Here is a 24575-nt window from a genome sequence, read left to right as displayed (position 1 = left end):
TTCAACCCTCTCATCCTGGATTACTTAGCTGGCCTACTACACAGTGGTCTGTCTTTCTCCTCTATTAAAATTCATGCCTCTGCTGTTTCTGCTCATTTTCCCATTGAGCAGCCTCTTTTTTCACATCCTCTGATCAAGCAGTTCCTCAGAGTGGCTAACAGTCTGAGGCCCCCCAGAAGGGCACCAACACCAGCTTGAGACCTTAACTTTGTCTCGGAAAAGCTCACCCTGCCTCCTTTCGAACCAGCTTCTTCTGCAGAGCCAAAATTTCTCTCCTGGAAGACAGCCTTCCTCCTGGCCATCACTTCAACCAGAAGAGTCTGTTGAGCTGCAAGCACTCATGGCAGTGGAACCCTTCATCATCTTCCATGCGGACAGGGTATCCCTCAGAACTAATCTATCCTTCATGCCCAAGGTGGTGTCCAGTGTGGCTCTCAACCAATCCATCCATTTGCCCACCTTCTTTCCTAACCCTCAAAACAAGGGGGGAAGGATTCTGTCCTCTCTAGATGCACAGACAGCTCAGATACTATCTGGACAGGACTAAACCTTTCACAAAATCTGATCAACTGCTGGTTAACTTTGCTTCAGGGGCAGAGGGCAAAGCCATCTCCAAGCAAACCATTTCCAAATGGATAGCACACTGCATTCATTTCTGCTTCAAACAGCATGGCAAGCCTCCCCCAAAGGGGGTCAGGACACACTCCACCAGAGCAGCCTCCACCTCTGCAGCTTTCCTCAGATGAGTCCCCACCAGGGACATCCTGGAGGCTGCCACCTGTACATCTGTTCACACTTTTACCAGACATTGCCACCTGCCTCTCTTTTCCAACTCCAGGGCAGATTTTGCCTCTGCAGTCTTGCAGGGCATGCTAGCCAGCCACTAGCTTCCTTGACTGCCTCCACCCATTTCCTCAGCTTTGGGAATCTTCCCAAATGTGATGGCTGCAACATTGAAACACGAAAAACATAGTACAGTTGTATACACTTACCATAAATGTAGACTTTTGAGTGTATTCACTGTTGCAGTCCTGGTTTCCCTCCCTCCTTCCCCCTTTTTCTTTCTGCTACATTTCTTCCTTGTTCTCCTTTCCTTACAAGGGACATATTGGTATTTATTTTCCACTGGTGGGGTTCTGCCACCAGAAACTGCCCTTCTATTTTGGGGGCTCCTAGATTGCTAAGGCCATTTCTTTTTGTTAATCTTTTCATGGAAAATGTCTTTCTTCATCAGTAAAAACGAATTCTACTAGGGCAGTTGCCTCCTGGTTCTTTTTTTCAATGGTCTGGATACCATTTCCATCCTTGAGGCTGCCACTTGGCCCTGTGTTCATACTTTCACATAGCATTGCAAGTTGGATGTTATTTCCAGGGCCAGAGCTATCCTGTTTGGGTTTGTGGAGGAATCTTTTGGGCCTTCCTCCTTCCAGATTTCCTCTTGAGTTCTTGTACTCTTTTCTGGGAGCAGGTTAAGAGTACTGCAACAGTAATATGAAAGGGCGTAGTATGGATGTGTAAAATTTTATCCTAATAGTAGATGTCAGTCTCTTCACTGTTGCAGTATTTGTTCCTACCTTCCTACCCTCTCTGTTCTGCCTTTTGCCCTGTACCTTTTTTTGCCCTCCTGGCTGAGGAGCTTATTTTCAATTCATTTTTCTCCTTCTGGATGCACGTTATCCTTGTCCGTAAAGGCATTCTGTTCCTACTGGGTCTTTTTCAGTTTTGTATGCGTATGTCACCTTTAAGCCCTGCACATTGTGTGGGGAGCATATTTGTGATATACGGTGCCTATAAGAACTAAAGGCTTCGGTATACTGGCAGGAAGGTGGGCTATCCTTGGCAGGAAATCCCTTAGATTAAGAATACTGCAGCAATGGAGAGTAGCAATGAAGAGAACATCTGTTGTTATGGTAAGATTTTACATAAATGTACTATTCATATCGTCTGGTTCCATCCTTCTTCAACTTCCCTTCCACCATTCCACCATCCAGTTACCCCTTTTCTCTTCATTCTTGACGTGACTGTACTGATTGTACTTATGGCTTGGATATGTACTACTCAAGCTCTGAGTCGGGCATTGTTAGCTTTTCTGTGTTGTGGTTTTTCCTTATAACGAGGCTGTGTCAGTTTATTGTAGATTATGGGCAAACTCAACCTAAAGTAATTTACTAACTGCAGTGGATTATGGTTAAGGGGAGAAGCCTGAGACTTGGATCCAAAGTCTAAAAATGGCCGAAGTCGGATTCAAGATAATAACCCATTCGTTGAGCAAAGTTCATAGGTTCATAGATAGATAGGACAGAAGCAAACAAGACTGTATAGTTATTGTAAGTCATAGATAGATAAGTTCATAGATAGATAGGACAGAAGCAAACAAGACTGTATAGTTATTGTAAGTCCATAACTTTCGTTTTTGTTAAATATATTCTCTCTGCACTCAGCTGTGGTCTTGAATGTTGTTGTCAGTTTGTTTTTGTTTAATTTATTTTTGTGTTCCCCGTGTTCTTCTTCATAAGGTGATTTTTTTCTTTTATTAATATAGTTGCGTGATGCAGTGGAATGCTTTACTTATGTAGTCATTTCCTTCCTGAAGTACATTTTGTGCGATGGTTTGATGAGAGTTAATCGTTTAATAAACTGAAAGATATAAGTGAGGTGTTTTTATTGTTAAAGGATAACTTGGTAAACTCGTCTGAATCTTGTTGGGACACTGGAACTTCAGTGTAGTGCTATTCTTGATGGTATTTGTATATATCTTTGTAATGTAAAGTATATGACAGTAAGGGTAGACTGTTTTTACGTCTGAATGAGAGAAGTTGTACACAAGTATTACACAATAGTTATCTCAATCTAGTAATTTGGTAAATGATTCAGTAATTGCCTTCAGTACTTTGGAAAAGTTTTTGATAATATAGCTGTCTGTTTTTCTGATCTTTTTGTCTATTTAATGCAGAAGCATTTGTGGTGGTATTGCTGCATACTGTTAAGTAGCATACATGATGCTGCCCACAATATGCTGAAAATTTTCAGACCTGTTAAACCAAACTACTGCAGAATCTTGTGGGCATGTTTGGTTTAATTATTGATAATATATTATCCAGTGCAGTCTATTAAAGGACCACTATAGGCAAAACCTGAGAAAAACATTTATCTTACAATGAATTTCTACAAAAATCTAGCACAACAATAACTCAGGATAAAGCAACAGCTCATGATAAAACAAAGGGAGGAGGTGTCTCATTGTTCATAAAGGACAAGAACACTGCTAGACTGGTCCAACAAAATGACTCCCTTGAGCTATTCCGTGCCCAGCTTAACCATAGGTGCACCCCCTATTCTATCCTTGCTAGCTACAGATCCCCTAACATGAGTCTAAAACTCCTACCTAAGCCTACTGGAATCTCTTAACATTCAGCCTAACATCATGCTTATGGGAGACCTCAATTGTACATCCATTAAGAGGGAGACTTATATGACACACAGTTCACTTTCTTTGAGGTTTTTGGACTTCAACACAAACACCCTGGAGCAACTAGTTAGCACCCCAACTAAGGGGTACAAATTTCCTAGACAATAGTACTCACAAACTTGGGGGGGGGGATGCTCCTTCCTGGTAAGATCTGACCATGAAATGATCTCCTTTAGTATTAAAACTAACCTAGAATCCCCATCAAACTCCAAACCTGTTAAGAACTTTGCTAAGGCCAGTTACCTCAGGTTACAGCTTGTTAAATTTCCAAGCCCCTCCAAACCCGGATGGCACTGAGGCCTACTCTGAGCTGTACACAAAAGCACTGTGCAACTACATTCATAGCTGCATAGAGGATGCATGGAGGTGTTTAGGTGAAATGGCAGTGGAGTTTTTAACCAGATTGTTTAATGAAATCTTGGAAAGTGAGAGGATGCCTGAGGAATGGAGAAGAAGTGTTTTGGTACCGATCCTTAAGAGTAAGGGTGATGTGCAGAGCTGTAGTAACTACAGAGGGATTAAATTAATCAGTCACAGCATGAAGTTATGGGAAAGAGTAGTGGAAGCTAGGTTAAGAAGGGAAGTGATGATTAGTGATCAGCAGTATGGTTTCATGCCGGGAAAGAGCACTACAGATGCGATGTTTGCTTTGAGAGTGTAGATTGGAGAAGTACAGAGAAGGTCAGAAGGAGTTGCATTGTGTTTTTGTAGACTTAGAGAAAGCATATGACAGGGTGCCTAGAGAGGAGTTGTGGTATTGTATGAGGAAGTCGGGAGTGTCAGAGAAGTATGTAAGAGTGGTACAGGATATGTACGAGGGTAGTGTGACAGCGGTGAGGTCTGCGGTGGGAGTGACGGATGCATTTAAGGTGGAGGTGGGATTACATCAAGGATCAGCTCTGAGCCCTTTCTTATTTGCAGTGGTGATGGACAGGTTGACAGACGAGATCAGACAGGAGTCCCCGTGGACTATGACGTTTGCAGATGACATTGTGATCTGTAGTGAGAGTAGGGAACAGGTGGAGATGACCCTGGAGAGATGGAGATATGCTCTAGAGAGAAGAGGAATGAACGTCAGCAGGACTAAGACAGAATGTTTGTGAATGAGAGGGAGGATAGAGAAATGGTGAGGATGCAAGGAGTAGAGGTGGCAAAGGTGGATGAGTATAAATACTTGGGATCAATAATTCAGAGTAATGGTGAGTGTGGAAGAGAGGTGAAGAAGAGAGTACAGGCAGGATGGAGTGGGTGGAGAAGAGTGTCAGGAGTGATTTGTGACAGACGAGTACCAGTAAGAGTGAAAGGGAAGGTCTACAAGAGGGTAGTGAGACCAGCTATGCTATATGGGTTGGAGACAGTGGCATTGACAAAAAGGCAAGAGTTTGAGCTGGATGTGGCAGAGTTAAAGATGTTAAGATTTGCACTGGGTGTGACGAGGGTGGACAGGATTAGGAATAAGTATATTAGAGGGTCAGCCCAGGTTGGAAGGTTTGGAGACAAAGCCAGAGAGGCAAGATGACGTTGGTTTGGACATGTGCTGAGGAGGGATGCTGAGTATATTGGGAAAAAGATGCTAAGGATGAAGCTACCAGGTAACAGGAAAAGAGGAAGGCCTAAGATAAGGTTTATGGATGTGGTGAAAGAGGACATGCAGGTGATTGGTGTGACAGAGCAAGATGCGGAGGACAGGAAGAAATGGAAACAGGTGGTCCACTGTGGCGACCCCTAATGGGAACAGCCGAAAGAAGATGATGATGATAGAGGATGCATTACCTCCCAGAAAATAAACCACCCTGGTGGACCCCTAGCATAAATGGGACTATTCAACAAAAGAAAAAAATCCTCTGCAGAGCCATGAAGGAACAGCCAAAACAGTGCAAAAAGACACTTGCCTGTGGAGCATATCCCTAAGTATCCAGATAAATTTCTAGCTATCTCCAATGACAGGACACACTAGAGCAATGGGGTACCAGCTGAAGACATGGTTGTGGCAGCAGCCATGAAAAACGAGCTTGCATAGCAGAGCTGTTCTGTCCATCCCCCTAACAGGGAATCTAGAACCCTGGACAGATTCAGTAAGTGCGTTTATGCTTTGTTGACCTTTGCTCTGCAGTCATTGAATTACTTGGCACATTTCAAGAGACTGCAACAAGATTTGACTAAAGGACTCTCCAAATCTCTTTCTGAGTCCATGTCGGCGGAGAACTTGAACAGACTCTCCTTGCAATTGGTCACCCTTCAGTCTGACTAACATGTTCATGAGGCTGATTTCCCATGCAGTGAAAGGTACCTTATGGGTGGCAGGTTCAGGCATGGGCATTAAGAAGATGTATCTGGATACCCCTATGTGACTTTGCAGAGCCCTTTAAGTCTTCATTCATCAGTGCTGCATTTGATGCATATTCCATATTTGGCTGAAAGTAAGACATGCTCTCCAGATGTGAGCAAGAAGGAAAGACCTTGTATGCTGTAGGAGTATGTTTTTCTACTGTTCAAATGCCCTTTTTCCAGAATCATTGAGGAAGTAGAAAAATATGGTTCTACAAATCCCAAGGTCCTTTCCAAGACTCACAAGGAGCTAGGTCCCCCAGAGGCAGAGGGGGGAACTCTAAGGGAAAATGCTGCCCCCGCAGTAAAGGTGGCCAGCAGAACCAGTGTTTATGGGATTCCTTCTCAGACAAACCCTACCAGTGCTCCTGAATGGCGGCCTGACTATTGCCCTTTGGAGGCAGTTGGGGGGTGTGTGCTTGTCTCTGCATCAGAAAGCCTGGGTATCCATAGCAAAAGATTCCTGGGTCCAGATAATTATATCCAGAATTTATATCATACCATTTTCCCAAATTCTCCCTGCAAGAATGAAAAGAATCCCCATCAGAGGGAGATGGCAGCATTAAACATAGAAAAGCTGCTCAGAAAGGGATGTCCAGGAGGTCCACCCAGACCAGATAGAATCTGGGACCTACTCAAGATTCTTCTTAGTGCTAAAAAAGACAGGGGGCTTGAGATCCATCCTGGATCTCAGCAGACTAAACCAGTTCTTGAAATATGCAAGGTTCCGGATGGTCACGGTTCAGTCCATTTTGCCCCTACTGGGATTGCCCTATTGGATGTGCTCAGTAGATCTTCAGGATGAATACTATCACATCAAAATGAACAGGTGCTTCAGAAGATATCTGCACTTCCAGCTGGGAGCCAGTCATTGCCAGTTCAGAGCACCACCTTTTGGTGTCACCAAAGCCCCCAAGGGGTTCGCCAAATGCATAGTGGTGGTAGAAGCTCACCGGATACTGCTGGGATTTCGAGTGTTTTTGTACCTAGATGACTGGCTGCTGTCTGCTCCAACAAGGCATCTACTCCTACAGGCAATTGACTACTTGCTCCAGTTGTGTCTTCACCTAGGCATCACAGTCGGTTGCAGCAAATTACTTCTCAGACATATGCAGAGTCTGGAGTTCATAGATGCTCATCTAGACATGGTCAGACAGCCTCTCTTCCTCTAGCTCTAATCCAGACACTCAGATCTCAGGTCAAGAAAGTAATCCTGCATTTTCCTCTTCCAGCACGACTAATCTTACAAGCTTTGGGATCCATGGCAGTAACTAATCTTACAAGCTTTGGGATATATGGCAATTACTCTCACCCTAGTCCCGTTAGCCAGATTTCACATGGAGATTCTGTAGTACACCGTGTTGATACAGTGGTCTGTTCTTCAGCAGCCGTTATCCACCCCCATCAAGATCACTCAAGATTACAAAAGATATCATCTTTGGTGGCTTCTCTCAGATGAAGTTTCCCAAGACCATCCATTTGTTCTTCCCTGCCCATGGCCAAGTTGACCACGGACACCTCTCAAGTGAGTTGGGGGACAGTACTTGGGAAGGACAGTCCAAGGTGTGTGATCCCCAGAAGAGGCTAAGACACATGTCAATGTCCTGGAAATGAGCAGTCCTCCAAGTGTTGCAAGCTTTTGAAGATGTTCACTCCCAGGATAATTGCCATTCAGATGGGACAGTATTTCTGTATTCTGGTACATCAATGAACAACGAGGAACCAGCTCTTACCTGCCATGTCGAGAAGCATTGAGTGTGTGGCAATGGGTTTCTCATAGCAATGCACATACTGGGGAAAGGCAGTGTTATTGCAGACAAACTAAGCAGGTCCATTTTGACTTCTCATGAGTGGTCTCTTAATGTCAAAGATTGGTGAAAATTTTCCATTGATGGGGCCACCCATGCCATGCCCTTTTCGTTTCTCCTGTCAACAGCAAATGCAGCAGGTTCTTTTCCCAGATCCCACCAAAGGGGGAGTCACCAATGCTCTGGTCCATGATTGGCCCTCCATTCTCCTCTATACTTACCCCTCTTACCTCTCATTCCCAAACTTCTACAGAAAGTGTACTGGTTAAAGAACATAGTTGTCCTTATTGCACCATTTTGGGCTTCGTCAAATTTGCTTCCCCTTTCTCTGGCCTTATCTTGTACATCTGCCCTGGATACTAGATCCCACTCCAGACCTTCTGTCTCACCCAACCGGAATGACTTATCTGGACTTAACAGTCCTCAAACTGATCGCATTGTTTCTCCAGTTCCACTGCTTGCTAAACAGCCTTAGCTCTCTTCCCCTGTCTGTCATATGTTATCTTCTCAAAAACATTCTACTAAAAAGATTTACAAAAGTAAATGGAAGATGTTTGTGTTCCTGGCTCTTAACCCAGCGGTACTTGAATTTTTTAGCTTCACTTTTCATGAAGGGGCTATTTTTTCTGCTATTAGGGTCCAGTTGGCTGTCATTTCAAACTTCCATCTAGGGGAAAATAATTCTTTTTGTTTTCTAAATTACGCAAAGCCTTTCTCAAAGAACTTTTTTACTTAGACCTCCACTAAAGGATCCTGCGGCTCCTTCAGATTTAACTATTTTGCTTCGAACTCTGACCCAAAGCCCCTTTGAACCTTCAGCCAGGTCAGACTTTAAGATTTGTCTTAGAAAACATTTTTGTCACTATTATATCAGCTAGATGAGTATCCGAACTCCAGGCTGTATCATTCAACCCTCCTTACCAAGTTTTCCACAAAGACTCGGTTTCTTTATAGACCAACCCATGTTTTTTGTGTAAGGCAGCTTCTGAGCCTAATATTAACCAGGTCATTAACCTTCTAGTTTTCTTTCCAAATTTTTCAAACAAGGAGAGAATGCATGCTGCATCTTTTGGATGTACATAGACAACTTTGGTTTTATCTCCACAAAACCAAAGATTTCCAGAAGACTGACCAGTTGTTTGTATCCTTCTCACTAACAGATTGAGCAAGTCAGTTTCTAAAGTTACACTAGCCAAATTGTAAATCAATTGTATTTTCGTCTGTAGTAAAAAAAGGACTGTCCTTGCCTAAACCTCCTAGAGCTCATTCCACAAAGTGTGGCTGTTTGTGGTCAAAAGCTTCCATAGTGACACTTGTGCAGCTACTACTTCCAATACTCATAACTTTATTTGATAGCACAAGTTGGATTTGGTTTCTAGAAACTGCTGCAATTGGCTCTGCAGTACTCAAAGTATCCTTCCATGAGGACCACCCAAGGTTCTTTTAGCCGGGAACTCTGTCCCATTAGTTGAGGAATGAATGAAATTGACATCAGATAAAAAAGTTATGTGCGCACCATAATGTTAAATCTGTGTTGTCCATTTTCGTTCTTTTCAACTTCCCGCCCTCCCTTTCTGCTGGAGAGGCCTAAGAGTTTCACCTTGGGAACTGTTGTTCCCTGTTTGATCTCCAACTCTTTTTCTTTTCTATACCTTTTTGAATTATCTTAGTGGATTATCTATGGACTCCTATGGGCAGCAAACTCGATCTGAGGTATGTTAGGTTGGTAGGGCATTATCAGTAAAGGGAGCAGCTCAAGAATTTGAATTTGAGGATTTGGGTGAAGCGTCCAAGTCGCATCCAAGACCCATCAGCAGAGGAAGAATGAAAATGGACAATACAGATGTAACATTATGGTGAGTACATAACTTTTGTTTGCCTTTCGTGGGGCAGACATGCTACTGTGATTTTTTTTTTTTTTTTTTTTTTATTATTTACTTTAGAAAGTTATAATGCCCTGTTATGTGCTGTTATATCACCAGTTCATTTCACTTACTATGGAAGTAGTGCAAAATTCTGTCAAGTTTGGGAATCCTCAGTAAAAAATAGTGACTTTTGTGCTGTTGTGACTCATAAATACCTACATGTGTTACCATCCGATGCAACCAGTACACTACAACTAGTAATAAAAATAATAAATAAAACATCTTGTTCGTTTTGAGGTGAAATTGTCTTTATTAAACACAACACCACCCTACCTTTCCTACGTGTGTTACACCATCTATGACAGATTCTTAAAAAAGAATAAAAAATACATAAAGTCTTTAAAAGTGATATTTTGAGTTTCCCTTTCAGCTTCCTTCCCTGAGTCAGCCAGAGTATTATATTTTTTGGCTTGTAAAGCTCACCTAATTTGTGAAGCTGAGCTCTGTGATTATCAGAGCCAATGTTCATCGTGTTTCACTGTTGCAGTCATTATTCTTGGGTTATCCTACAGGCAGGCTTACCCTCATTCGGCCAGAATTCCAAAGTCTAGGTCCGGCGTCGGTTGCTGTCGCCTCTTCCCTGACGTCAGTGTGCCAGGGGTATAAAAGATGCAGCCGACGCCATTTTCTTCAGTCTTTCTTGCTGCCCGGTGCCCGAAGCAAAAGCAGTTCGCAAGTGCCGGTCGGCCGACTCCTGAGATTTTCAAATCCGAAATTCAGAACCGAAGTCTTCATTAAAGCTAAGTACCCCATTGGGGAAACTTTTTTCTTGCTCCAGACCGATGTCAGAAAAAGTTAACAATTGTATTTCTTGTGGGAAGCAAATGCCTCATAAGGATTTTCACTCTTATTGTATTCCTTGCCTAGGTCCTGATCACAACGTTGCTAGCTGTCGGTTTTGTGCTAGATTTAACCAACGCACTATCAAGCGTCGGTTCGATTTTGCATTTCATTACTTTGGCCGAAGATTTAATTATATAATGCCGTCGGACCAGCTGACAACCGGAGTTTACAAAAAACGCAAGGACAAGGAAAAGGATAGGCATCCGAGGTCCAAAACCAATGACGAAGCCTCTACTAGGCCAGTCGCTGGTTCACCGGTTCTCAGTGAGGTGCTTTCGCAGCCCCTGGCGCCCACTACCTCAGAGCCACAGGCCACTTCCGACTCCCACGTGGAGCCGACTGGGCCTCTGGATACTCAAGGTATTGGACACTTGGAAATCATTCCCTCAGATGGGTCCGGAGTCGCTGAGCAGGCATCTGCTTCTGAGGGTGTCTTCAGACCTACACAACTATATATTAAGCCATCTTCAGCTTCAAAGATTAAAGCAGCTCTAAAGACAAAGAAACAAGTACATCATTCTCCTACTCAGACTTCTATGCCTAAAAAACAGATGCTTAAAATGGCTGAAGACCTAATTACTTTGATCAGGGGCTCCCATCCCCCTCTTGATAAGAGGCCTAGGCAAGAGACAGAGTATGATTCTTCTGACCAGGTTTCTATTTCCTCTGATTCCTCTTCTGAACAGGATTACTCCATGCTTCCCTATGAGGATTCTGATGCTGAAGAATCCATTCCTTCAGCCTCTCCTCCTGAGGATTATTCTTTTGGTGAAACCCTGCATACCATGAGGGAGCATTTCCACTGGGAGAGCCAAGATTATTCTGAATCTAAGAAAAGGCTCAGAGACTTTCTGCTTATTCCTCAGCACAGATCCCTTGCTATTCCACCTGTTCTAGACATTGTAGATGATGTATTTTCAGAGTCCGGCCTGTCCCCTGACTCTTTACTCCCTGCACCTACTAAGCCAGAGAGATATTACAGGGTCCCGGATTCTCATAAATTCCTACATAAAAACCCCGCTGCTGACCCAGAAGCACTACATCTCAGGGTCCCAAAGGGGTTAAAGCTTCCACTGCAAAAAACCCTCTCCCCTCTGATAGGGACTCTAGGGCTGTAGACAGATGGGGGAAAAAATTCTACACTTCTGCTACCCTGGCTGTAAGGGCTTTAAATATTCAGTTTCATATGCTTAAATATCAGCAATTTTTAATGTCACTGCTTAAACAGAAATTGTTGACACATACTGAATGTTCAGAGAACAAAGAATTGCAGGATTTATTGCATGCAGCTGAACACGTGGGAAAGCATACTTTCCAATGTGGTTATGATTCACTGGAGGCCTCTTGCAGGGCCGCTGTTACAGGTTCTGTTATTAGAAGGCATGCTTGGTTAAAGGAACAGAATCTGCCTGATCATGTTAAAGCAAAATTATTAGATGCACCATTACAGCATGATACTTTGTTTGGTACTAAAGCAGAAGAGGTGTTGAAAAAAATGGAGGATAAAGCAAAATCCATGCAGACAGTCAAGGATTTCTTACAGGTACAGACACCCAGGTTTAGCAGGAACTGGCCTTCTAAAAATTGGTCCTTTCCAGTGTCAGACAGACCACAAAGAGGCAGATACAGGTGTCCCAGAGGCAGATCTCAGCCCCAAGGCTCATACAGGCCTAAACAATGGGGTGCTCCTACCTCCAAAAGCGGAGAAGACAAATCACAACCTTACAGGAAACGGTCCCAATGACTTTCCTCTACCAGATCCAAGCACCTTTCTTTTGGCAGCCCCCTTAGGGGGGAAAACTAGCACTTTTTTCATCAAATTGGCAAATGGTTACCCAAGACAAATGGGTCTTGAATATAGTGTCCCAAGGCTACAGGTTCCATTTTCACATTCTACCAAGGTCAAAAGGTAAGCCAGACCTGCCACACAATCAATGGGCAGAGGCACAAAAACAAATTACAGCCCTCATGGACAGAGGGCCATTCAGCAAGTACCACAACAAGAGCAGGGGCAAGGTTTTTACTCCAGGCTTTTCCTAGTACCCAGAAAGGACAAAACCTGGAGACCAATAATGGACCTGTCTATACTAAATACATTTCTGGAAGTTCCAAAATTCAAGATGTTGACTCTACAGCAGCTACGGACCTGTCTATACTAAATACATTTCTGGAAGTTCCAAAATTCAAGATGTTGACTCTACAGCAGCTACTGCCCATGCTGGGCAAGAAGGCGTGGCTCGTAACTTTGGACCTAAAAGAGGCATACCTGCATGTCCCAATCAGACAATCTTGCAGAAGATACGTCAGATTCATAGCTGGCTCAATGCATTACCAATTCTTTGCACTGCCCTTTGGCTTATCTACTGCTCCCAGGGTCTTCACAAAATGCCTGGCACCAGTAATTGCATTTTGAAGACAAAATGGAATTCAGATATATCCCTACTTGGACGACTGCCTAATTCAAGCAGAGAACAAAGACATTCTTCTAAAGCATCTGGCATTTGTAAACAGATTACTAATTGGCCTAGGGTACACAGTAAATGAAAAGAAATCAAAACTAGTTCCCTCTCAAGAGATAATATTCCTGAGTGCAAGCTTAAATACAACTACCCAGATGGCTTATCTCACGCCAGACAAACAAAAGCAACTGGCAACAAAAACCCACTTATCTGCAAGGAAAATCCTGCAGGCCTTGGGTTTCATGGCATCCTGCATTCTACTAATTCCATATGCCAGACTGCATATGAGGAAACTACAATGGTATCTAAAAAGTGTTTGGACTCAGCATTGCCACAGCCTGCAGACAGTAATTGCACTCATTCCCTGCCTGCAACAGGAGTTTCGATGGTGGGCAGAAGCCTGTTACCACAACAAGGGTCTGCCATTCAGTTTACCCACAGCCAGACAGACACTGACAATGGATGCATCAGATTATGCCTGGGGGGCCCATATGGCAGGAAAATGTATTCAGGGCACATGGCCTGCAAACCAGATGCATCTTCACATCAATCAGAAAGAGATGCTAGCTGTTCAAAATGCCCTGACAGCCTTCAAGGACCTGCTTCATCCAGGACAGTTACTGATAAAGACAGACAACACTATGGTCATGTGGTACATAAACAAGCAGGGAGGTATACATTCCTACCCCCTCTGCAGACAAGAAATGACCTTATGGGACACAGCATTGGCTTTTAAGTTCACCTGCAAGCACAATTCCTGCCAGGAAAAACAAATACTCTGGCAGACGAACTAAGCAGAAACCTCATGGATCCTCACGAATGGAAACTGGATCCACAAGTCTTCAGCATGATAATAAGGAAATAGGGATGCCCAGACATAGATCTATTTGCCTCCCTCACAACTGCCAGTTGCAGAGATTTTGCACAAGGATTTATCACAAGCAAGCATGGAAAGTGGACACCCTATCCTTCAGCTGGAAAAATCTAACGGTATATGCTTTTCCCCCACTGCCTCTAAAGGTCAGACAAGAGAAGCCAAAATGATACTGACTGCACCAGACTGGCCATGCCAGCACTGGTACCCAGTCCTAAAGAGCTTGTCTCAAGGTTCAGCATGGATATTGCCTCAAAATTCTCACTTGCTGACCCAACAAAACAATCAGATCCTGCACAGCCAACTCAGGACCTTAAATCTGGCAGCATGGCAGATAATGTAGCCATTCAGAACACTCCTCTTTCAAAAGCTGTTATGGATGTTATCTTGGAGGCCAGGAGGCCCAGTACCAGAAAATCTTATGCAGAAAAATGGAAGAGATTCTGTGCTTGGAACCAGGAACAGGGCATTGACACGTGTGTACCAAATATCCCTCAGATTTTACAATACCTAATTGAGATGCTAAACAAAGGCCTTTCTTTCTCATCTATTAAGATTCATGCCTCTGCCATTTCAGCCAATTGCAATACGGAACCACCTATCTTTTCTCATCCTTTAATAAGACAGTACCTCAGAGGGGCCAAAAACATTAGGCCTCCAAGGAGAGCACCAATTCCGGCCTGGGACCTCAATTATGTTTTGGAAAAACTTACACTGCCTCCTTTTGAGCCAGCATCAACAACAGATATAAAATTCTTATCCTGGAAAACAGCTCTGCTCCTAGCAATAACCTCTGCAAGGCGAGTCTCGGAGTTACAAGCACTCATGGCTGTGGAACCTTTCATCCTTTTTCATCCAGACAGGGTTTCTCTGAGGACAAACCCTACATTTATGCCTAAGGTGGTGTCCAGTGTGGCCCTCAACCAAACCATTCACTTGCCTACTTTTTATCCAAATCCACAGAACAAGGGTGAGAAAATTCTGCATTCTTTGGACATACACAGGCAGTTACACTTCTACTTGGACAGAACTAAAGCTTTCAGAAAGACTGAGCAACTTTTAGTGTCATATGCTGTAGGATCACAAGGAAAGGCCATCTCAAAACAGACTATTTCTAAATGGATAGGCCATTGCATTTGTTTCTGCTATTTTCAACATGGAAAATCAGTGCCTAAGGGCATTAGGCCTCATTCCACCAGAGCAGCAGCCACTTCAGCAGCCTTCCTCAGAGGAGTACCAACCAAAGATATCTTAGAGGCTGCAACTTGGAGTTCAGTGCACACCTTCACAAAGCACTACCACTTACCTCTTTACTCTAAGTCCAGAGCAGGCTTTGCCACTGCAGTTCTGCAGGGCTTCATAACCTCTCCTAATCCTATTTAGCCCAGCCACCCATCCTCAACTTTGGGATTCAACCCAAGAGTAATGACTGCAACAGTGAAACATGATGAGCATAGTACAGTTGTGTACCTACCGTAAATGTAGATATTTCAGTGTATTCACTGTTGCAGTCCAGGTTTCCCACCCACCATCCCCCTTTTCTTTGCTGGGACTTATCTGCACTTCTCTATCCTATACAACCTATTTGGTGTATTTGCTTGTAGATGAAGGAAATGTTATTTTTGTGCATGCATTTTTATTGGCATTTTTTTCAGCCTACCAATTCGGGGGCACCTGACATCTGAGGCAAGAAAAACTGAAGAAAATGGTGCCGGCTGCATCTTTTATACCCCTGGCGCACTGACGTCAGGGAAGAGGCGACAGCAACCGACGCCAGACCTAGACTTTGGAATTCTGGCCGACTGAGGGTAGCCTGCTAGCAGGATAACCCAAGAGTAATGACTGCAACAGTGAATACACTCGAACATCTACATTTATGGTAGGTATACAACTGTACTTTCATCTTCAGACTATAAAAGATTTAAAAGTCTGTGGCCCCAGGTATAGAGAGATAATGTAGCTTTTTACAACACTTCCAGAATCAAAGTTGTAAATGTTATGCTTGAATAACTTCAACCTTGGTGAGTGAAATTAAATAGCTGCATGTACCTTGCTGTATTTGCTTTCTTTAGCAAAATGTTTTCAGTTGTGTTAAGCATTGTGATACAGTAGCAAGGTAGAGGGATTCTTAATGAAATTTTCATGTGTGTACTGAGAAAGCAGACTACTTTAGAAATGCCTCAGTGTGTGAGGAACTTTTTTTTATAAGTATGGGGATTGACCTCTAGTGATGCAGATACACTCAAGAGGAAAGAAAATGTGCATTTAGTACATGGCTGTCCTTTAAGTATTCCACAGTGTGCACGTCAGATGAACAGAGCAGTCAGTGGTCCTGTTGTAAATCCAGGATTACCCACATAAAGGTAATTGGCAAAGAAGAAAGGATGGACGCTATTATGATGATAAGAGGTGCTGCCAGGTATGCTAGGAGAAGTAGGGCAGTGGATGTGTAATATATGCCAGCACAGCTAGCTGGAATTTAGTAAAGAGTTCTGTTATTTGAATATCAAACTGATTTGTACAGATGTTTGTGCTGAAAATGTATTTGTAAAGTTGCTTGTGTTAAAATGTATCTACAGTGTGCCCTGCTGGAAAGAAAAAAATGTACATGCATTATTGTAACTGTTTAAATGTATATATTGTAACCGAGCATACTGGAAGAGAAGAGGTTAATCTCAGTCCCAGTTAACTTTGAAAAATTGTTGAAATTAAATTAGACCATAAAGATGGTGTCTTACAGTTCTGGTTGCGACCAGAGACAAAATGTCTGTGAAACCAAGTATAAGGAATCCTTTTTTTTCTCTAGCAGGGAGCTAATAGCTACTCTGGAAGGGTAGAAGTTTGAAATTGTTTTATGATTTCCAGGAGCTGCAGCAGCTCTGAGCAAAGCTCTGTCTAGTATTGGTGATAGTGTGAGAAACAGAGTCAGATGACCAGATGTGATGTCATTCTATAAACTATTCCAGAAGTAATATTTAGATATTATATTGATCTCTCAGTCAGTCTGGGCAGTGGAAACCTGACATAGAAGGATCAGTCACCTACTTCATCTTGCCTTGTTATAGTAAGTGGACCAGGGAATAGTATTCTTCAGATTAGTCAGGAAAGTATTCATCAAATTGGCAAATGGTTACCCAAGACAAATGGGTCTTGAATATAGTGTCCCAAGGCTACAGGTTCCATTTTCACATTCTACCAAGGTCAAAAGGTAAGCCAGACCTGCCACACAATCAATGGGCAGAGGCACAAAAACAAATTACAGCCCTCATGGACAGAGGGCCATTCAGCAAGTACCACAACAAGAGCAGGGGCAAGGTTTTTACTCCAGACTTTTCCTAGTACCCAGAAAGGACAAAACCTGGAGACCAATACTGGACCTGTCTATACTAAATACATTTCTGGAAGTTCCAAAATTCAAGATGTTGACTCTACAGCAGCTACGGACCTGTCTATACTAAATACATTTCTGGAAGTTCCAAAATTCAAGATGTTGACTCTACAGCAGCTACTGCCCATGCTGGGCAAGAAGGCGTGGCTCGTAACTTTGGACCTAAAAGAGGCATACCTGCATGTCCCAATCAGACAATCTTGCAGAAGATACGTCAGATTCATAGCTGGCTCAATGCATTACCAATTCTTTGCACTGCCCTTTGGCTTATCTACTGCTCCCAGGGTCTTCACAAAATGCCTGGCACCAGTAATTGCATTTTGAAGACAAAATGGAATTCAGATATATCCCTACTTGGACGACTGCCTAATTCAAGCAGAGAACAAAGACATTCTTCTAAAGCATCTGGCATTTGTAAACAGATTACTAATTGGCCTAGGGTACACAGTAAATGAAAAGAAATCAAAACTAGTTCCCTCTCAAGAGATAATATTCCTGAGTGCAAGCTTAAATACAACTACCCAGATGGCTTATCTCACGCCAGACAAACAAAAGCAACTGGCAACAAAAACCCACTTATCTGCAAGGAAAATCCTGCAGGCCTTGGGTTTCATGGCATCCTGCATTCTACTAATTCCATATGCCAGACTGCATATGAGGAAACTACAATGGTATCTAAAAAGTGTTTGGACTCAGCATTGCCACAGCCTGCAGACAGTAATTGCACTCATTCCCTGCCTGCAACAGGAGTTTCGATGGTGGGCAGAAGCCTGTTACCACAACAAGGGTCTGTCATTCAGTTTACCCACAGCCAGACAGACACTGACAATGGATGCATCAGATTATGCCTGGGGGGCCCATATGGCAGGAAAATGTATTCAGGGCACATGGCCTGCAAACCAGATGCATCTTCACATCAATCAGAAAGAGATGCTAGCTGTTCAAAATGCCCTGACAGCCTTCAAGGACCTGCTTCATCCAGGACAGTTACTGATAAAGACAGACAACACTATGGTCATGTGGTACATAAACAAGCAGGGAGGTATACATTCCTACCCCCTCTGCAGACAAGAAATGACCTTATGGGACACAGCATTGGCTTTTTAAGTTCACCTGCAAGCACAATTCCTGCCAGGAAAAACAAATACTCTGGCAGACGAACTAAGCAGAAACCTCATGGATCCTCACGAATGGAAACTGGATCCACAAGTCTTCAGCATGATAATAAGGAAATAGGGATGCCCAGACATAGATCTATTTGCCTCCCCTCACAACTGCCAGTTGCAGAGATTTTGCACAAGGATTTATCACAAGCAAGCATGGAAAGTGGACACCCTATCCTTCAGCTGGAAAAATCTAACGGTATATGCTTTTCCCCCACTGCCTCTAAAGGTCAGACAAGAGAAGCCAAAAATGATACTGACTGCACCAGACTGGCCATGCCAGCACTGGTACCCAGTCCTAAAGAGCTTGTCTCAAGGTTCAGCATGGATATTGCCTCAAAATTCTCACTTGCTGACCCAACAAAACAATCAGATCCTGCACAGCCAACTCAGGACCTTAAATCTGGCAGCATGGCAGATAATGTAGCCATTCAGAACACTCCTCTTTCAAAAGCTGTTATGGATGTTATCTTGGAGGCCAGGAGGCCCAGTACCAGAAAATCTTATGCAGAAAAATGGAAGAGATTCTGTGCTTGGAACCAGGAACAGGGCATTGACACGTGTGTACCAAATATCCCTCAGATTTTACAATACCTAATTGAGATGCTAAACAAAGGCCTTTCTTTCTCATCTATTAAGATTCATGCCTCTGCCATTTCAGCCAATTGCAATACGGAACCACCTATCTTTTCTCATCCTTTAATAAGACAGTACCTCAGAGGGGCCAAAAACATTAGGCCTCCAAGGAGAGCACTAATTCCGGCCTGGGACCTCAATTATGTTTTGGAAAAACTTACACTGCCTCCTTTCGAGCCAGCATCAACAACAGATATAAAATTCTTATCCTGGAAAACAGATCTGCTCCTAGCAATAACCTCTGCAAGGCGAGTCTCGGAGTTACAAGCACTCATGGCTGTGGAACCTTTCATCCTTTTTCATCCAGACAGGGTTTCTCTGAGGACAAACCCTACATTTATGCCTAAGGTGGTGTCCAGTGTGGCCCTCAACCAAACCATTCACTTGCCTACTTTTTATCCAAATCCACAGAACAAGGGTGAGAAAATTCTGCATTCTTTGGACATACACAGGCAGTTACGCTTCTACTTGGACAGAACTAAAGCTTTCAGAAAGACTGAGCAACTTTTAGTGTCATATGCTGTAGGATCACAAGGAAAGGCCATCTCAAAACAGACTATTTCTAAATGGATAGGCCATTGCATTTGTTTCTGCTATTTTCAACATGGAAAATCAGTGCCTAAGGGCATTAGGCCTCATTCCACCAGAGCAGCAGCCACTTCAGCAGCCTTCCTCAGAGGAGTACCAACCAAAGATATCTTAGAGGCTGCAACTTGGAGTTCAGTGCACACCTTCACAAAGCACTACCACTTACCTCTTTACTCTAAGTCCAGAGCAGGCTTTGCCACTGCAGTTCTGCAGGGCTTCATAACCTCTCCTAATCCTATTTAGCCCAGCCACCCATCCTCAACTTTGGGATTCAACCCAAGAGTAATGACTGCAACAGTGAAACATGATGAGCATAGTACAGTTGTGTACCTACCGTAAATGTAGATATTTCAGTGTATTCACTGTTGCAGTCCAGGTTTCCCACCCACCATCCCCCTTTTCTTTGCTGGGACTTATCTGCACTTCTCTATCCTATACAACCTATTTGGTGTATTTGCTTGTAGATGAAGGAAATGTTATTTTTGTGCATGCATTTTTATTGGCATTTTTTTCAGCCTACCAATTCGGGGGCACCTGACATCTGAGGCAAGAAAAACTGAAGAAAATGGTGCCGGCTGCATCTTTATACCCCTGGCGCACTGACGTCAGGGAAGAGGCGACAGCAACCGACGCCAGACCTAGACTTTGGAATTCTGGCCGACTGAGGGTAGCCTGCTAGCAGGATAACCCAAGAGTAATGACTGCAACAGTGAATACACTCGAACATCTACATTTATGGTAGGTATACAACTGTACTTTCATCTTCAGACTATAAAAGATTTAAAAGTCTGTGGCCCCAGGTATAGAGAGATAATGTAGCTTTTTACAACACTTCCAGAATCAAAGTTGTAAATGTTATGCTTGAATAACTTCAACCTTGGTGAGTGAAATTAAATAGCTGCATGTACCTTGCTGTATTTGCTTTCTTTAGCAAAATGTTTTCAGTTGTGTTAAGCATTGTGATACAGTAGCAAGGTAGAGGGATTCTTAATGAAATTTTCATGTGTGTACTGAGAAAGCAGACTACTTTAGAAATGCCTCAGTGTGTGAGGAACTTTTTTTATAAGTATGGGGATTGACCTCTAGTGATGCAGATACACTCAAGAGGAAAGAAAATGTGCATTTAGTACATGGCTGTCCTTTAAGTATTCCACAGTGTGCACGTCAGATGAACAGAGCAGTCAGTGGTCCTGTTGTAAATCCAGAATTACCCACATAAAGGAATTTGGCAAAGAAGAAAGGATGGACGCTATTATGATGATAAGAGGTGCTGCCAGGTATGCTAGGAGAAGTAGGGCAGTGGATGTGTAATATATGCCAGCACAGCTAGCTGGAATTTAGTAAAGAGTTCTGTTATTTGAATATCAAACTGATTTGTACAGATGTTTGTGCTGAAAATGTATTTGTAAAGTTGCTTGTGTTAAAATGTATCTACAGTGTGCCCTGCTGGAAAGAAAAAAAATGTACATGCATTATTGTAACTGTTTAAATGTATATATTGTAACCGAGCATACTGGAAGAGAAGAGGTTAATCTCAGTCCCAGTTAACTTTGAAAAATTGTTGAAATTAAATTAGACCATAAAGATGGTGTCTTACAGTTCTGGTTGCGACCAGAGACAAAATGTCTGTGAAACCAAGTATAAGGAAGCCTTTTTTTTCTCTCTAGCAGGGAGCTAATAGCTACTCTGGAAGGGTAGAAGTTTGAAATTGTTTTATGATTTCCAGGAGCTGCAGCAGCTCTGAGCAAAGCTCTGCCTAGTATTGGTGATAGTGTGAGAAACAGAGTCAGATGACCAGATGTGATGTCATTCTATAAACTATTCCAGAAGTAATATTTAGATATTATATTGATCTCTCAGTCAGTCTGGGCAGTGGAAACCTGACATAGAAGGATCAGTCACCTACTTCATCTTGCCTTGTTATAGTAAGTGGACCAGGGAATAGTATTCTTCAGATTAGTCAGGAAAGTATAGTGAGATTAGTTGTGATGTTTTTCTGTAACTGTGTGAATCTGTTCATCTGTGTTAATTTTAATATTTGCTGTGATTGCAACTCTGGTGTTTATTATTAATAGGTACTTGGTATTTTAATGTTTTTATTATTTATTAAATATATTTAAACTTCACATTGTGGCCTGTCCTTTTAGAAAACAGTTGAGCTTTGAGAGTATTTGCATATATATTATTTGGGGATAACTCTGGCCACTCCTGAAAACCTTGCTGTGTGGTCAATATTACCATTTCTATTAGTATTAATTTCAGTATAATTGGATACCCTTTTAAGAGCCTTATAGTAACTGACTGGTGGCAGTGAAACAACCTTATAGTCTGGACAGAATGTGGCATAGCTAGTAAATCTGTGCCAGCCTTTCCCAGGTGTGTGTGCATGTCAAATCTTAGAGAGTATGTGTGTCAGCTGCTTGGGCCAGAGACACGAAGCACTGGTTTCACAGCGAGAGTGGTGGAGGACTTGGTTTGGTCACTCTTCTGAGGACTTAACTCTGCAGCTGTGCCAGTGGAGAACCTTATTGGGGTCCTGGAGGGGGAAAGAGAGAGAGAGAGAGAGAAACCTAGACACTGGGCTGTGTGTGTTCCCTGTGTGCTCTTTAAGGGAAATTGTGTTTGATGAAAAGAGGTCTGCATCTGGAAAAAACTGAGTGTATCCATTTGCATTCCACGTGAACGTCCCTCTCCAGTGTTAGTAGTGAGGATTCAGGCTCCTTGATTACTAGCCCAGAGTGGGGACCTCCTCACAGCTATCGTCTTGTTTATGTCTCCTTTACCATTTAAGGTATTATGGATGTGGTACTGACATCTGTGAAAAAATGTATGAAAAAGAGGAAATAGATGGGCAAGAAGAATTGAAAGTGAACAATTATCAAAGTGTAAAGAGATTTTGCATAAACATTGGCTCTAGGTGATGGTTACTGGTGATGTAAGAGTTTGACTCTATGTACAAAATGGGGGAATGGGGAAAAGGTGTTGATACAGATGCTGATGCAAGAATAGAGGAAATACAGAAAGTGATAAAAGAACATAAGAATGAATCAGCACCAGGACTGGATGGTGTAAGTTATTTTTATAAGGAAATGAATAAAGATAAAGTATTTTTAAAAACATTAAGTAAATGGATGAAGGAAAATATAGTGGAAGAAGGAATACATGGAAGAATGAAAAATGTATATGGAAAATGAGTCAAAGAAAATAAAAAAATGGAGACAAAATTTCAGGGTGTATAAAGTGTAAAATGTAAAAGTACTAAAAAAACATGTGGGTAAAGTATTTGATAAGGTAGCAGGTTAAGAGGTTTATGGGATAAAGCAAGATATTTGATAAGGTAGCAGGTTAAGAGGTTTATGGGATAAAGCAAGACAGGTGAAAGAAATGTTAATTATAGTAAAATATGTAGAGATGATAGTGAAAGAAAAAGAAATAAGATTGGTAGTATGTGAATGACATTGCTAAAGCATTTGATTAAAGTGAGTAAAGAAGCAATGTAGCAGATATTAGAGGCATATGGTGTAGAAAAATAATTATGCAATAAAGAAATGTTATAGAAAGTCTTGTATACAGGTTATGATGAACAGAAGGAAGGAGGAAGAAATATGTAAGAGTAATACTGGGATGCCCAATGAATGTGTTTTTGTGTTAGTAATGAATACAGTAGGGAAGATGTGTATGAAATGAGGAGGGCAAGAAAAGAAAGAAAGAGAAGGCAAGTTATTTTACCAATACGTATGATTTATACATATTAATTAATAACTCCGGTTTCAAAACAGCTGGTTTGCAAATAAAATGAAGAGCAAAGGATTTGATGAGGTAAAAAAATTGGAATTGTACTGGATTTTGCAAGGAAGGAAATAAAGATTTTTGGGAGTGAAATTTGGTGAATATGAAAGTGTAATAAGTCAATGGGGAGAGATACTGGAACAAATAAAAAATGGTGGCTTGGTGGAAAAGTTTGTATTATCCTTTCAGAAATGCATGTATGTATGTAATATGTACAGTATATAGACACACACACACACGTATATATTGTGTTTGTGCGTGTATATGTTGAACACTTTGTTTTAGGAAAAAAGAGTATCTAAGGATGATATATATGTGTTCCACTCGAATAGAACAATTATTAGAGATCTTTTATTAGTTTCATTTGAGGCTCAAGGCTGAACTCAGTAGAAGAGGGATAATTGATGATAAAAAGTGTAGTGGTGTGAATTTAAAAAATCTACTTCATTTAGCATATATGCATTTATTTTGGGTAGTGAGAAAGGTAAGAGTGTGAAAAAAGAAATGTTAGATAAGCTGTTGTATGAAACTTGTAAAACATTGTATGGATCAAAAGAAAAAAAGAAGAAAGGACACTGTAGAAGAAAAAGAATATGAGAACAAAACAAAATTCTGGAAGTTAAAAGTAGATGATGTTTGGGGAAAAATAATGGTGTAACATGATTTTGGATTTTTTTTGTGTACACTGAAAAAAATAAGTTTGTTTGTGTCTTTCGGCTTTTCCCAGTTAGGGGTCGCCACAGCGGAACTCCGGTCTGCTAATGATTGGCAGTAGAGTTTTACATACTGGCTTGCCGGGCCTAACGCACAACCTTCAACGAAGGACCGCCCATTCACGCATGTCGCTACACAGAAGACGCTCTAACTGAGAATCGAACGGGCAATGTGTAACTGTGAGGCAACATAAGTTGCAAAATGAAATTAAAGAAGAAAAATGAAGCAAGGGAATTTCTTGTGGAGAATTTTAGATAAATTACAGGTGAAATAGAATGTGAAATATAAGATAATAGAGGAAATAAAATGTGTTGATTGCAGTGAAGAAGAAACAAAATGGTTTGGGGCTGTGAAAAGAACAAAAAAGAATTTGGGAACACAAATATAGATTGTAAAGGTTTGATAGTATGTGGGAAATGTGATACTGATAAATAGGATAAAGTATAGTTTGTGGTAGTGTTGGTGATGCGAAAAAGATGTAATAATTTGTCCTGTAAGAAAAAGGAAGAGGATGTGTTAACCTGAAAGTAAAGAAGATGGCTGTGGGAGAAAGGGTGAGGGTACAGAGGATAAATATAAAAGAAAAAGAAT

The 24575-nt window shown here is 42.0% G+C and overlaps 1 protein-coding gene across 1 annotated transcript in view; it reads left to right on the top strand.

Annotated features, from left to right (window-relative positions):
* LOC122802003 overlaps nucleotides 1-22402 on the top strand; it is a 250286-nt gene extending 227884 nt beyond the window's left edge. Inside the window, exon 4 of the mRNA XM_044071751.1 lies at nucleotides 22273-22402. Within this exon, the coding sequence (XP_043927686.1) occupies nucleotides 22273-22402 (130 nt within the window). The remainder of the gene's footprint in view (nucleotides 1-22272) is intronic.
* The last annotated feature ends 2173 nt before the right edge of the window (nucleotides 22403-24575 follow it).

The sequence above is a fragment of the Protopterus annectens genome, chromosome 5.part0, assembly GCF_019279795.1.
Source record: "Protopterus annectens isolate FY-2018-M chromosome 5.part0, PAN1.0, whole genome shotgun sequence".
Lineage (NCBI taxonomy): Eukaryota > Metazoa > Chordata > Ceratodontiformes > Protopteridae > Protopterus > Protopterus annectens.
The sequence above is the reverse complement of the archived record's forward strand: the minus strand, read 5'-3'. Positions and strand labels throughout refer to the sequence as shown.